Raw genomic sequence first — 15895 nt, forward strand, 5'->3', positions numbered from 1 at the left:
AAAAGAGGTGGATGGGGATTGCAAGAGGAAAATTAATGAGGAGAGACCTCATTACACAAACCTTATGTAAAGCTGGGCTGCATCTGTGCAAGGAACAGTGACCCAGAAAGGGAAAGCTGTCAAAATGCAGAGCAAGGTGCAAAACTTGGGAGCCTCTTTCCCTCTGAGGTGCACCTGCATTCACGAGCAGGGATCCCTCGTTTATGGCCACTGCAAGTTCATCTTTGGAGCTTCTGCCTCATCTCCCCAACCCTGCAGCAGGTCGGGCTCAGGAAGCCACAGGCACTCCCAGCACATCCTGGGAAGGTTGTGTGAGTCCAGAGAACACGTGCTGTGGGCTCAGCAGGACTCACCCCACATTTATTTGGAGATAGCAAACCTCCTCATGCAGCCCTTTGTTTTTGATCCATTCTTCATAGCTAAACACATGTATTTATACATATATATATGTAAACAATGCACTTTGCTTCTGGCCAAGGTAAAACTCTTTGTAACACTGCTGCTCACTTGGCTGCCTGATGAGAATTGCCCTTCTGGAAAACTTGGGATTGTTCCCAGCACAGACCAGCAGGTAAAGATCTGTGTCTGCAGGTGCAGCAGAAAGTCGTTTCTGCTGGGGAAAAAAGTGGAATATAAAATGCCACGTGGATAGCACAAAAACCAATGGGGAGTATTTCTCATTATTTTACAATTCCAACCCTCAGTTATTGGGTATCTCCTTTTATAGCCATTCCCAAAAGAAAAAGACCTTTGGCACCTTGCATAGCAGGGCTGAGATCCTCCCCTAGAATGCTCACTGCTTAATATCTGAAAACCAGGAGTGTTCTCAGTTCCCCTGGAAGGGGGAGTGCTGGAGCAGTGTGGTTGGAATGACACCCTTTGCTTACTTGCCTGCTGTCCTGAGTGGAAACTCAGAATCATTTGAAATGAAGATTTTTGTCTTCTCTCTGAAGACCATCTCAGTAACCTGGAGCAGCTCGTGCTCTGCTGGTGACAGGTCTCAGGTGCTCACACAGTCCTCCTCTGTCCTGCTGCCTCCTCCAGCCAGGCTTTCCCCTGCAGTTCAGACAAGGGGGTTGAGGCACCACCTGCTACCCCATCACAGAAGCTTTCCCAGGTTGCATCATCCATTAGCAGGCAGGACAATCCAATTGTTTCCAAACCAGGAAGGACAGCTGTCAGACACCTCCCAGAAGGGACTGTAATCAAGAAATCTTCTCCAAGAAGTTGTTCAAAGCAGGTGCTTATCACTCTTCAAGAGGCCATGAAGACAATAAACCAGTCAATCTAATCTAATGGACAGGGGCAGTCTGAGTATTTAGTGTCTCGTTAATATTGACTGGGAAGACTCAAAGAAATTTGAGTGCCGTGGTTGTCAGCTGCCAGACTGGCAGTGCTGATAAATGTTTGTAGTGGCACAAGAGGTTAATTCCTGTTTATCATCCAAGGTGTTAGGTATTGAAATCTTTAATGTTTAAAATTCGTACTTTGTGAATCCGTTCAGATTTCCCATTGAAATAATTGCTTTTAGTTCTCATAAGGTTAAAGGAGCAACCAGACAACAGCAGGGATTTCTCCTGAGAAATCTGGGTTCTCTCTACATTTGACACCAGCATTTTCTGCCCTCCTCGGACTCCCCCCCGTCTGCCCTCCCAGCCACTGACAACTTAGAGACCCTCATGTGGCCGGTTCCAGGGAGGGCAAAGGATTATTATTTCCACTTACAGGCACGGAGAGACTGCTCCGCACCCATGGCAGGGATGTGTCTCTGTCAGCACCACTGACAGCGCCCGGCGCTGCTCGATCCCAAATTCACTGTCCTCCAGGAGAGCTGCCCAGGGCCGGACCCCCTGGCAGGGCAGCGAGGCTTGCTGGCTTTAGGGTATTTGTGCATTTTGGTTTTATTTAAGAATACTGCTGCAGAGGGAGAGATTATTAACCCGTTTGTTGCACAGTTGGGTCTAGAAAAAGACACTTCCCAGGGTCCATTTTCCCTGTTTTGGCAGCACATTGTCCATATTCCCTGTTTTGGCAGCACATTTCCATTTTGCTGCTGGCACCTGCATCTCTCCGTGCTGAGGGAAGAGCATCCTCGGGGGCTGGCTCAGGACAGCCTGGGCAGCCAGCAAGTGACTCCTTAACCTCCAGATACTAATTAAAAATTGCCCTTGAGTCAGCTTCAAGCCAGGTAACAAAACAAAGGCCCTGGAGAGGGATGGATGTCAGCAAATAAAAAGACCTGTAAGACCTTTCTGTTGGTGACAGACACTTTCACTACATCGGTCTTCCTGAAAACTGTTTAAAACCACTTATGCACAGTTTATTTGTCAGAAATAGGGTTGAGTCGTTCATTTTCCTCTTCCCAAATATCTGATTATTTAGCACAGTTGAACCATTAGTGGCTTAACAAAGAAAGAGCTATACACAAGCTAATAACAGTATTTTTACAATAAATTATCTGGTTTGCCTTTTGTGAGCTGAAACAATCTTTTGGATGCTGACAGACAATTGATTAGAGCTGGATAGAGAGTATTAAGCAGACAAAATATTTCTTGAACATGAGCATTTAGGGGATTCTGAACAATTTCCTGTTCCTTGTCAATCTTTAAAAGGATTTTCACTTATCACTGAACAGCAGATAACTATTGACTTTGACTATCTGCTTTTTATCAAACAGAACTAATTTGCACTTTGACCTATTTTCTGGGTTTTTTTTAGGTGATTGTATCTTTCCAGGATGACAATAAAATATTATTATATGTAACAAATAGAACATATCTAAGGACATACTTTCAACAAAATAGTTTTCAAACTTTTGAGGTTTCTGGTTATTATCATGAAGGTTAATGATGATAGGAAGAGGAATAATAGGAATAATAGGATTAATAAGAAGTAATAGGTGCTGAAACTCCTACAATAAAAGAGCAACAAAGTGAATATGAAGCTTTAATGTACTGGCATTTATATTCATCTATTATCCTATTATTTGACTAATTGTAAATTCCATTCTGCTTCAAGACTGCTGCATTTTTATACCAAAGGCACTGTATGGAAAGCTGATGTTTTGAAAATGGACTGATCTTATATTAATTCTGCCTTGTGATCAAACTTTTGCCATAAGCCCCGTGACTGCTGTGAGATAGATCTTTCTATTTCAGATGATCTAGAAAAAAATACCAATTTCTGTATATTGGGGTGATACAGAAAGGCAGAGAATCAAGTCTGTACTGACAGTGCTGAAGCCACTTTAATCAGAAGAAAGGTGGAGATACCACATAGAAAATTTTCCTGTTTCTCAGTAGCTTCAGGTCCCATCTCTGTGTCGCTGCAGAGGCTGTGCCCCTGCCCTGGGGGCTGTGGGGAGCCCTGTCCAGCACTGCACCAACCCCTCCTTCATGGGAGAATCCTACTGGCTCTCCCAATCTGCCCTTCAGGTCTGGCATGGGCTGATGGAATTGCTCCAATAAAAGTGTGACTTTCCCTCAGCAGAAACCAAGGATTATGTTCTCCAGCAAAAAATGTCGGTATTTTCAAATGCTGTGATTAAAAATCCAGTTTCAGAAACACGTCACAAATATAAACCTGAGAGAGCTCTTAAAGCTGGGCTGGAGCTGATTTCCCTGCATAGCCTGGCTTGTATTTCTCTAGTTGCTAAGATACCACCAGTGTTACCTTCCACTATGTCTTTGGGATTTGGAAATTTATATTCTCCAACCCCTGTACAAGTCTCCTCCACGTGCTGCCTCCCTGCCTTTCTCTTCCCTTTCCTTCTGGCAGAGCAGGTGGGCAGTGGGGGTGAGATTCTCCACACCTACAGAGCCCCAGCCCTGCAGCTCCTCAGTGGAGCTCTCCCACCTTCCAACCACTTACAGTCTGGCCTGGTGGATGCAACTGCTTTATTTAGAAATTAACAGTTTTAAGGTTGTGTCACACCAGGTAATGGAGACTCTTCTATAAATACAAAAAATGTCAACGCCCTAAAAGATGCCAGAAAATCAGAGGGTTCTGATTTTCAAAGTTAACTTTCAAATTCTGTGCTCAAATACCTGATTGCCTCAATCCAAATAATAATAATGTCTAAATGGTTTGTATTTCAGTGCTCTGCTGTCAGTGCTGAACCATCAGGAAGCCTCCAGGCTGTGGAAGTTACCTTCAGGATTTTATAACTGCTGATGTCCATTTTCAGGAGAGCTGAAGATGGAATGATTGGAGAGAAACTCATTCTTTAAAGTTCACGGCTCTCCCCAAGCATGATTAAACACTATATAATTTAACATTATTTGCTGATAGAAAATCAAAGCATTTGCCCCCAGCATGGTGACATTTACAGCAGCAGGGAACGCTTGCACATTTTATGCTTCTAATAACAGATGAGGTATGAAATGGATCCTAATAATGCTCTGAACACCCTACAAGTCCTGTCATTTCTCACAGCACAGGGGCTTGCTCTGGCTCCAAACCATTATTGGGATAGATTTCATTACCAGAAGTAAAGAAAAACTTTATTTTGACAACAGGTAGTAGATGAATCTTCAAAAGTCCCGTGGGCAAGCCCCACTTCTCACAGGGTTTGAGGGGGTTTTTTGTTAATAAAGACTCAGGTAGACAAATGGCTGATGGGGATTGTCTGTGGGTCCCTCCTCAAAGAGATTACATTCTCTCCTGAGATACTCAACTGTCCAGTTCTGTGAAAATATGATGGATCACAAAGAACCAGTTATCTGAAGCATTCTCAAGAATCTGCAAATAATTTTGAATTTTAAATGAATGCAAGTCAAATGCACACGTGGTGCCAGAATATTCCTCTTAAATAAGCTGCCTTCCAAATCAGTATTAGGATTTAAAATATTTATTTGGTGTGTGCTTGGGCTCTATTACTGAAAAGTGCTGGAGAATTAGAGTCCTTTGGGTTCTAAATTTTAGCTTTGGGTTTTTTTCATCTAAGAACTAATAGCTGCAAGCACAATTCCGGCTCTTTGATGTCTCTGGACTCTATTCCTTCCTCGCTGTGAAATTGAAGATTATGAAGTGGAGCAAAGGATCTTAAGAACAGATTCCCATAATTTATATACATTCCAAATTTTTGAGAAATTGCATCTGAATCTTTACAGCATCACCTCCTCTCTAAACAAGATTAAAAGCAAGTTCATTTTAGCCTCTTGCAAGTGTGTGGCCCTTCTTGCAGTCCCCTGCACGTCCCTGAGAACGTCCATGGATGGAGACTTTACTTGTTTTACTCACAAAACATGTTAGATGGGCTCTTGAAGCCCCCAGTGACCTCTGAACAATCCTTGAAAGTAGTTTTAGATTTTGTTTGGAAAGTTCCAGAAGGTCTTGGACATGTTCATGTTTTTCCTTTATCATTCCAGTGCACTCCTGGTCCTGGTACTTACCAGTCCATCCCCAAATCCATCCCTTGTCCACAGGAACAGAATGCAGAGGCTGCTCTTCACATCTTGATTTAGACCTTGACATTACTATTGGCCACAAGGTACTAAACATTGTGAAGGAGGAGCCATTCAGGTGTTTGTTCTTCCTGGCAAAAGTCTTTAGAATTAAAGTATTAACAAAACAAGATGGGCACTAATAAAATCTCAGTTGAATCCAGCTGATTTCAAATGAGCTCTATTGACCTGCCTATTGATTTACATTTGTCCTTGTTTGAATAAAACCAATAAATGTACAGGAGTTCCCTGAATGATCTGTTTGAGGTTAAACAGAACAATGTTAGTAAAATAGGGAGGAATACAAGCATACAAAAGGAAGGCCAATGTATTGGCTACTTACTGTAAATATTTTTACTGCTTCCCCTCCCAGTCCCATAAAGATCCTGTCTCAGCTTTGTGGTGGTGAACAGTACAAGCAAAAACAAAGCAGCAGCTTTGGTTTCACTGAAGTCAAGGTCAAAATTCAGGTTCTGTGGAGCCAAAGCTTGACCCTTTAGTCGTTTATATTGATAATTTATAGAGCTCTGCTCTCCTGCTGGAGAACACAATAACCACACAAGTTCTTTGGGAAAGAAAGCTGTGAGGGATGGTTAAAGATGGGAGCTGCACGGGGAATGGTGGGTAAATAACCTTTGCCTTCAATGCCTGCTCACAACAGACAGCTGCCCCTCTGATGTTTTTGGAAAAATAATGATTCAGACTCTATTCAAGCTCAGTCTTGTTTGTGGAGTTGAGAACAAGCAGAGCTAGGCAGCAAGTTCTGTTCACAGTCGTCTCATGGGCTGATAATGCAGCAAGTTCCAGTCACTGGCAATGTCAAAAGTACTTTATAGATCTTCAGTGTTATTTGGTTGTCTCTCTAAATCCCACCCCCGTGATCATTATCTTCAAGAGCCTCTTGTCTCCACGTTTATATTTTTACTCATCAGTGCTGCTTACAAGTACCTAATCATCCCCCATCCTGCCTGCAGTCACCTTTCCCCTAAAGCAAAGAGCTCTGTACTCATACACCACCTCAAACTGCAATCAAACAAATGAATTAAACATTGCAGCATCAGCCAACAAATGGCAAAATATATGCAATTCATCCTTGGGAGAAGTGGCTTCTGTGCTGGAGCATGATGCACAGCTATCTCCCCAGAGTTTTAAAGCTGGTTTTATATTTCTGAGATATATAAGAACAAACTGGATTCCTTCCTCTCTCCTGCCTGAATAGTTCAGATTGCAGCAGATAATCAGCTGTAACTGTCAGAGAGCACATCCCAGCTCGCTGTGCTGAGACAGACAAGCACAAAGTGCAGACAGGGCTGTGCCTTTCCTGCACCCTGTGTTAGAAACACCCAGAACAACTCCCTGTGCTGAGGACGTGATGGTGGCTCTTCACTGAGCACTGAGAGCAGCCAGGGACTGCATCTGTTACTGAGCCAACAGACCTGGCAGGTACCTCCTGCTCACCTCTGTGGGAGAGGCCACCTCCAGTCTGTCACATGGTCCCAGCTCTGCACAGCTCAAAGCACTTCTGCAAATGCAGTATCATTAAATAATACCACAGATCAAAATAAAAAGAATGCAGTAAGTTCACATAACCCCCATTAATTTTAATGTTTTATAGTCCAAGTGTATGAAATGTTGAATATCACCAGAGGATACATTAAAAAGTGAGACACCTGTTCTGTTGTGAAACATTCACGTTAGAATTAATGGAACATGGATCTTGACAGTATTATTAAATGTGTCTTGAAATAAATAAATAAAGCTACCTTGGAAATCCAGTTAGGTCTAAAGAACCCATTTAGTAAATACACTTCCCCTCTTCCAAATAAATTCCTTAGGGGACTTTGCTGTCTTGCTGTAAGCTTGCTTTCACTGAAAAAAAGAAGTCTTTTAACTCTCAATCCTGCTTCCCAAAAGGATTGACAGTCTCAGCTAATTTGCCTCATGATCAAAGGGAAGAGCCTGTTCCCCACGTTTTGAACAGGAGCTGGGTCAGGGTCAGCTCTTCCCCGGGAGCAGATCCCGGTGTCCCCAGGGGCTGTGTCCTGGGCTCAGGAGGAGCAGCTCTGTCACCTGGAGGAGAAGTGCAGGGACAGCTTCAGGAGGCTCCGCAGCAGCTGCAGTGCAGGGCCAGCCCTTCCCTGGGCTGCCTTCCTGTTTCTGTTATTCCAGCTGTCTCTCTCCTCCAGGATCGGGTCTCTGGTGCAAACTCTGCAGGTAAATTCACCCCCTGGGCCATTTTATGCTCAGCTACCCCACAATCCAATGAAGAGTCTGTAGGTCTGGCTGTATAATTATTCAAGGCAGCCATGTACATCTGGATTCCTTTTTTCTTTTAACTGAAGTAACTATTTTTGGGACTCTTCCACTTCTTTCATTCCCTGACATAGTGGGGACTCCATCACTAAAGAGCTTTTAGAGGCTATTTTGCTGGAGATCCAGCTCAATCCTTCCTTCACTCCCCTTTTTAAAAGGACCTTCCCTTAATTCTATGCCATTTCTGTCAGGGTAAAATGCAGGGTAGAACAGTTCTGCAGAAACTGTGACGAGAAAACATGAAATTAATTCTTGGCTTTCAATTCAGGAATGTCTACAGGTCTTCCAGATTTGCTTAAACATAACCTGTGTGGCCCTTGCACATTCAGATGAGTTTGTTACCTAGTTTTTCTGATGACCATTCCTACTAGATAGGGGAATAGCCCCTGGAAACATGAGTTTGCTGCTCATGGAAAACCCCTCCTCCACCTCTGTTTTTTTACCTCTCAACAACACACCAAGTCATGACCATATTACATTTATTACTATAAAAACACTTCAAATTTTGTAATAAAATGTGTCAGACATTGACATCTTCTTTAAGTTCAGAGGAAATGGACCATTTAATATAAAAACATTGCTATGAATTGTAAAGGCTTGATCTTCAGTCTTGTCACCCCAGGTCCATTCCCAGCTGGTGAGCAAACATTTGAGCAATCTCACACTCCATTAACAGTAGTCTCAGCTATGCTTAATTCCCTTCATTCTGTACATCATGCAAAAAAATCTCTTTCTGAATTGTTTTACAGCTGACAATTAATACTTTAACAATGGCAGTTCTACATATGCTCTGGCTCCCAGAAGTCCCAGTGGCAGATATGCTGCTCAATTTTGCTTGAGTTGTTTTAAAGTAAGAACTCGAAGAGTCCAGTTACAGTAATTATTACAACACACAGAAGTTAAATTAGTATTTGCTAAATAGGTTATTAAACAGATCACACATTGTGATAGGTATCAAATAGCTAAATTAATACAGCATGTATAAAAAAGGCTAAAAACCTACTTAGATCAGAACCAATGGTAGATTCACAAAAGTACAAATAGGTTGAATTGAAAACTAGTTAAGATTTCATCCCACATTGTGCAGAAAAACTGGGGAAATGGTCCTACTAGTCAACATTTCTATAAGAAATACCAAAGTCACCTTTCATTGCATTGCAATAGGTAGTGATGATGGTGACATCTTATGGTTTTTTTCCTGCATCTTGTTGTCCTGAGATACTGAAAAGGGTGAACATATTATGCATATTTTGGTCATTCTACACATGTACTTTCTGCAATGTGATTAGTGACCTTCATATATGGCTTGTCACAATCTCCACTGTTGAGATCTCATCAACTACTGACTGTGACCAACTGTGGGGAGGAGCAGGATTGACACTGGATTGAATGCAGCAACACTACATGAGAATATAAAGAAGGGAAGGAAGAAACTGAATTTCCAGATGAAAAATCAGGGACAACTTTAGAATTCTAGGACATAAATCCTTGAATGTGACTTGTTTTATCTGTCTGCTTTTGTAGGTATGAAGAAGTAGACTCCACTTATCACTGAGTTATCCTGGCAGTTCTTGCAGTTCAGTATTTGTATTCTTCTTCTTCTTTATAAACTCATTTGTCCTTTTCTTAACAGTATCAGGTCAAACCACTACCTGCATAAAAGTATTGAGCTTACTGTTCAGGGAAAACAGGCTATGGACCTGATATTGTTGTATGTGCAAAGTCCATATATTAAAACCTGGAACATTCTCTAGTGTCTTTCAATTTTTTTTATTCTTCAAGTACCTTTAGTACTCAGAGGTAACATTTTTTCGAGGCAGAACTGTAATTTTTAAGTTAGTGAAGTCTTTTTAAGACTTTGATAGTAAAAGCTAGAGTGGATGTGTTGCTTTAAGACTTGGTTTAATAAAGAATGGATTCTCCTTCTGTCACCTCAATAGTGTAATAACATTGAAACCTCACTAGTACAATTATTCCCTATTACTTTGGTACAAAAATAAAGTAATTTGGCAATTCTCAGCAGGTGTGTCATGCTCAGCTAACATCCCTCTAATGTGACAAAACCAGGAAGGTCAGGAAGTCAGGTGATGGCAAACCCAGACAACATTTGCATTTGGGAGAGGCTGCACATTAAAGCCCATTAAAGCTGGTATTGCACTGCCCCACACTCCTCTCCACTTGCAGTGACATCGTGGCTCAGCACAAACAGACTCTTGGTGTGCCCTGGGGTGTCCTTCTCATCCTTCTCTCAGGGGCTGTGGCTCCGTCAGGGTGTGCTCAGAGGGTCACTGGGCTGTGGGTCTGTCAGGGTTTGCTCAGAGGGTCACAGGGCTGTGGGTCTGTCAGGGTGTGCTCAGAGGGTCACAGGGCTGTGGCTCCGTCAGGGTTTGCTCAGAGGGTCACAGGGCTGTGGGTCTGTCAGGGTGTGCTCAGAGGGTCACNTGCTCAGAGGGTCACAGGGCTGTGGCTCCGTCAGGGTTTGCTCAGAGGGTCACAGGGCTGTGGGTCTGTCAGGGTGTGCTCAGAGGGTCACTGGGCTGTGGCTCTGTCAGGGTTTGCTCAGAGGGTCACTGGGCTGTGGCTCTGTCAGGGTTTGCTCAGAGGGTCACAGGGCTGTGGGTCTGTCAGGGTGTGCTCAGAGGGTCACAGGGCTGTGGGTCTGTCAGGGTTTGCTCAGAGGGTCACTGCACTCACTGAGCGCCGGTGGCTCCCGGAGCTGGCCCTGGAGTCTCTGTCTTTGGGCACTTGGCCACAGCCCTGCCCAGGAGCTGTTCCCCTGCTGGGTGCAAAGGGTCCTGCTGAAGAGTCTGTGGCAGCAGATTCTTCCTCTGCCCACCTGTTGTAGAAACAGTAGCCTTCCTCTGGTGTCCCTCTCCTGAGAGGATTCACTGCGGAGCTGGAAAGCCCCTGACCCTCTGTGTGCCCCTGAGACACAGCTGCTGCTGCTGGGTGGAGAAATGGTGACACACATAAGTGGCTGATGCTTTGGTCAAGGTCATCATTAGGTGCAGGTGATGCACCAGAAGTAGCTTTCCTTGATCTCAGTTTCTGGATTTCGAGATCCTGCTGTCCCTTAGGAAGTTTATCTATTCGCTGTGCTTTCAGGATCAGAGATGCTCCAAAGGTTCCTCGTAGAGCAGAAATAAAGAACCTGACGAAAGAGGAAGAGAATGGATTACTTTAACAGTGGGCTCCTTCCATAATCTGCATCACATAACACAAATCCAGGTGCTAATTTTCCATTGCTCTACAGGCATCTGGTAGGCACCTTATACCTGGCAGATGAAAGCTGACTCCTGGATCTTAACACAACAGAGAGTGAACTATAGTTCATATATAGAGCATATATATATGATCATTTATTTAGTATTGACAACTACTCCATTGCTGACCAGTGAAGAAAGAGACACAAAAGCTCACCAAGAGATGCAGTATTTGAAAATATTGAAATTCTGTTTGTACTGCTAAAACAGGCTAAAGAAAGGATCTTAACTTGGTAGATAACAGGAAACTAGAAATTTTAAAAGCTCGGCTTTTGGATTTGCTCAGAAAGCAGCAACCAAAAGGTGTCCTACCTGCCCTTTGCAGGCTAGAGAACTTATATAACTATATATTGTGTGCAGTGAGAGAGCACACATCCTCTCTCCATGTCATGTCAGCTTTGTGTGAAAACCAGTGTCTCCTTCAAAGCATCTTTTTATTAGGATTTGACCTTTACATAGATGGCCTCAACATGCATTTTAAAACAAACGTGGGGACTCCATGAAATGGCACTGAGAAAGCTGCTGTCGTCCCATCCTGCTGCTAAATGTAGGTATAAATTAGTGTGACAGGATTAAAAAGGCTGACAGGCCAGACTCAGAACAGAAAGGGCTTTTAAGGCAATGGAATTCTCAGGCTTGCACAAGCAGGAGTGGAGGAAGTCCCTTTGTGTGCCTGTGCTCAGGCTGGTCAGTCCCACAGAGTCTCAGCTCTTGTTGGGAGCCCAGAGCACAGCAAGGGCAGCCCAGGGACCTGCACAGACCTGGATCAGACTGGTCTGGCTTTCCCCTCAGCCTCCCTCTGTACCTTCCGGGCCAGTTGCACGTGGACCAGACAGGAGGACAGAGAAGGGATGGAAAATTGTGTCTTCCATCCTGTGAACTACTCTCACTTGCTCCTGCCCCTCCCACAGCCCTGCAGGGTCTGTTGGGTCTCTGCAGGTCCTGGTAGACCAGTCCTTCCACAGCTGGACAAATGAATCTGGTTTGTGTGTTGAAATCCTTCAGGAGACAGAGCCTTTCCTTCTCACTGAACAAACACGAAATTCAGACCCCTTTCTTCTTGTCAGGCTTGAGGGTTTGAGAACTCCCTGCTGTGCAGTTTGTGTCCCAAGAGTGCAGGGGCAGCTCTGAGGTGCAGAGGTGCAAAGCACTGCCAGATGTTTGTGCAGGGAAAGCCTGGAGCAGGCAGGGCACAGACCAGACCCCCAGGGGGCTGTGGTGTCTCAGGCCTGGCAGCCAGAACAGGAGGCAGGACAAAAGGAAGAACTGAGGAGAGCGAGGATTTTAACAAAACCTTGGAGGCAGAAACCAGAATGTCAAGGCTCTGTTTCTGAAGGATTCGTTTCTGAAGGAGATGGTGAGCAGGCAGCATGCTGAGATGGACCATGGAATGGAACTGAAAATTCAGGGTGTTTTAGGAAAGGGTGGTTTCACCACTGCTGTGATGGTACAGCTCAGTTGTAGCAGGAACTGGAGGGTGGACAGTCTGTGAATAGAGGACTCTGCAGAAAGTAATCTGCAGGACCTACATGAAGGAAAAGCAGTTCTCCAGCTTTGAAGACACCAAGATAAAATCCTTAAGCTCAGTAACCTGCTGAGGCAGAAAGGACCTTAATTGTGCTGGATTCCCAAGATGGAGATGTGAGTTCTCTAAGCACATGTTTGAGGCAGCTCTCAGTGAGAAGCTCAGGGTCAAAAATGACTCTGTGAATGAGGCCTGACAGGAAAACAAAACTCACATAGGAGCAAAACAGGCTGGAAAAGGGTGCCCTGCCTAGAAGACATGAGACCTTACTGAACTATGTGTTGTTTATTCTCATCTGAACTTATATAATGGAACATGAAGTCACAAGAGCATCTCAACTCAAATGGGGGAATAATAATAACAATCTGAAGAAAAAGACTATCTAGTCTTGAAAAGGAACTTTTCAGACAAAGTTAAGGCTCAGTTCAAATGCCTTAAAGCACTTACAAAATCAGATACTAAAAATATTTTCCTGATTCTTGCAGTACCAGTGTGCTGCAGTACTTCATGGCAATTAGGATAAGAAGGAAACCAGGAAGATAGTCAAACCAACTCAAATGGGTGTGCTTTCACTGTTCAAGCACAAATAAAGAATATAAATAAATGGTGCAACTCAAACAAAGTATATCTGCTTAAAGGATTAGTTAGGGTATTAAGTACCAAAAGTAGTAAGCTTCCCATATACATATATGGAAACAGAACCATTATGTTTTTCAAACCAATTTTTTTCAGCAATGTATCAAAATAATTATCCCTCTCCAAATATCCAGTCTCAGTTGAAGTTATCTTTAACATACCTGATTTGTTGCAGAGAGTAAAACTAAAATTCCAGATGCAGAAAATTTTTTCATACAGAAGCATGTTCTTAAATTTAGCTTAGCAATGGACTGCAAAATACTTAATAACAGAATATGTTTTGCAACTCTCCAAGCTTACAGGAATATTTCAAAGACTTGCCTTCTAGTCTTGATCAGCTCAACCCCGTTGTGTTCAGGAGAGTGAACAATTCCAGAGCAGATTTGTGCTGGTAAACTTTGAAGCACCCCAGAAAGAAAGGTTTTCTCGTGGGAAAACAAGCAGTAGATATACGGTGACTTATCTGGGGTTATATAACTGAACAAATGGATGGTTTGTGAACTGGAAAGCTGAACCCAGGCCTCTGCCTGAATTATCCCTGTGCAGCACGTGCCTGACACATCCCATATGGACACAGGTGACTTTGTCCCTTTCTCCCATTCCCACAAACCCCCAAGGAACACGGAGAGGAGCCCGTCCCCACCTGGGCAGGAGCGCGGCGGGCGGGGTGAGCAGGCACAGCAGGTAGAAGGTGGGCTCTGAGAGCTGCCTCTCCAGGATCCAGTAGGGGTTGGTGGGAGGGTTGCAGAGCAGGCACATGGCGTTGTAGATCAGGGAGAAGACCAGGTAGAAGCCCAGGCTGCACATCATGGCCACCAGCTGGGACAGGGTCTGGGGAGGGCACAAGAGACAGGGGGGACTGTGAGACCTGGCTCTGGGGGTAACACAGGGGCAGAAACAGCCAGGAATGAACTTAGAAAACAACAGCGAGTTCAGTTCTCATCCTAATGTATTGAAGGATGCAAACATTGTGTTCTGTCCTGTCCAAAGGCACAGTACAAACAAATTCTGTGCACATGAAGGTGTTGTCCCGGGGCTAATAACAAATTCTGGCACATTGTGAAGTCTCAGTGCATCTGTTACTCGCTCTCTGTGACCCAGAATTCAGGCAAATTACTCTGAAAGACAATGCCATGCCTACACAGGGTGCTGTGTTCCCAAAACCACAACAGTCCTGTGAGCAGGGCAGGGCAAACACATACCCACGTTTTCATTTCCAGAGCCTGGTGCAAGAGAATGGTCAGGAGGGAGATGGTGTTGATGGGGTTTCCAAAGGAAAACACATCTATGTCAGAGTCCTTGTACACCTAGAAAACAGGCAGAGGCACTGTGAGGAACCCTGACCATTCAGAAGGGAATTTTCTACTTTTTAAGGAGGACAGGAGAATGAGAATATTAATGAGCCTATTACTTACCAAATAGGGGACAAAGAAGCAAATGAGGCTCTGATAGAAGGCATCCAGCATGGTGATAATAAAAGTTGACAGGTTGTATATCTGCAGGAGTTTACAGATAACAGTCATTAGGATGGGACACACATCCCTAGCCTGTCCTGAAGACATAATTGCTGCCTGTTTTTCTTCCATTCAGATACTGATTAGAGCTAACTGGTCTCCCTTCATGAGTAAATGCCTCATGAGCAGCTGATTAATCCAAAGGCTTATCTCTGAACAGACCTTTTCTCTGTGTTACTAAAGATAGACCTTAGGAACATTAATAGGTGTATTTCTGAACCTGAGAGGAGGAAAAAAATGTCAAGTTGCTTATTGATTTAAGGGTTTGTGTTTTCTTGTCACTTTTTGCTGTAATCTTTTTAATAAGCTTTTCTTTAGTAGGTTTAGTAGGTTCTTTAGTAGATTGAGAGTGTTTGAAGCACCAAATCTGAGTTGAGTTTAACCAAGGGCCAGCTAAACTATTTTACCTTCATCTTTTACATCTTTTATCCTATTTTATTTATTTCTCCATAAGCCTTCACTGAGAATCTGTCTACATACACAGTGCATATATACATGCACACACACAGGTATTTGCTCCACCATCTCTTCAATGAACAAACCAATCACAGGGTGATTCCCTGGCATGTCACTTCACTTGCTGCTGGGATTGCTCCACACATTTAATGGCAGAATAAACCTTCCATTTACATTTTCTGATCATGACCCAGCACCAGCATCACTTTCAAGAAGCAACTTCAGCCATATGTTCCAGCTCCTCTGACAGCTACAATTACACCTTTTTTTTAGTGGACATCAGTAAACTTGACACCATAAAATGGAACATTTGGTTCCAAGTAAGTCTAAACTCCTTCACTCCTTCCCAAACCAAAAAACCTGTGGTCCTTTGGCTCATCAAGCAGCTGCTTCAGCAATCATGACATACCTCTGAATTTTGCCCATTCCTGTATAACTCGGGCAAACCTAGAAGTGTTTCTGCAGAAACATCTTTATCCAGGACTCCAAAGAGAATTGGGGGCACTGAGGTGAAGAAGAGGTTGAAGAAGATCATCTGCCAGTAATCAATCATGGTGCTGCCTGAGAAGCCACAGAAGAACTGGTACCAGAAGAGCAGGTTGACGTAGCTCTGGGGAGGAGCAAAGACAAACCCAACAGCCTGTCAGAGCTGTGCTGCCCCTCCACATCAGCATCTCACCCTTCATGCTGATGTGGTTCCATTTCTCTTTGGGTTGTGGGAGCCATGAAGCTGCAGTTTTCCTG

General features: G+C 43.8%; 1 protein-coding gene across 13 annotated transcripts in view; it reads right to left on the reverse strand.

Annotated features, from left to right (window-relative positions):
* Positions 1-10209: 10209 nt before the first annotated feature.
* ATP10B (ATPase phospholipid transporting 10B (putative)) overlaps positions 10210-15895 on the reverse strand; it is a 220287-nt gene continuing 214601 nt past the window's right edge. For all 13 annotated transcript variants that reach the window (XM_017833909.1, XM_017833907.1, XM_017833912.1 and 10 more), the window contains 5 exons: positions 15561-15761; positions 14597-14677; positions 14384-14488; positions 13825-14012; positions 10210-10908 (listed from right to left, as the gene is read on the reverse strand). In XM_017833909.1, coding sequence (XP_017689398.1) covers positions 10431-10908; positions 13825-14012; positions 14384-14488; positions 14597-14677; positions 15561-15761 — 1053 coding nt within the window. In that variant the 3' untranslated portion in view covers positions 10210-10430. The remainder of the gene's footprint in view (positions 10909-13824; positions 14013-14383; positions 14489-14596; positions 14678-15560; positions 15762-15895) is intronic.

This window comes from Lepidothrix coronata, unplaced genomic scaffold (genome assembly GCF_001604755.1).
Source record: "Lepidothrix coronata isolate B3197 unplaced genomic scaffold, Lepidothrix_coronata-1.0 Scaffold223, whole genome shotgun sequence".
NCBI lineage: Eukaryota > Metazoa > Chordata > Aves > Passeriformes > Pipridae > Lepidothrix > Lepidothrix coronata.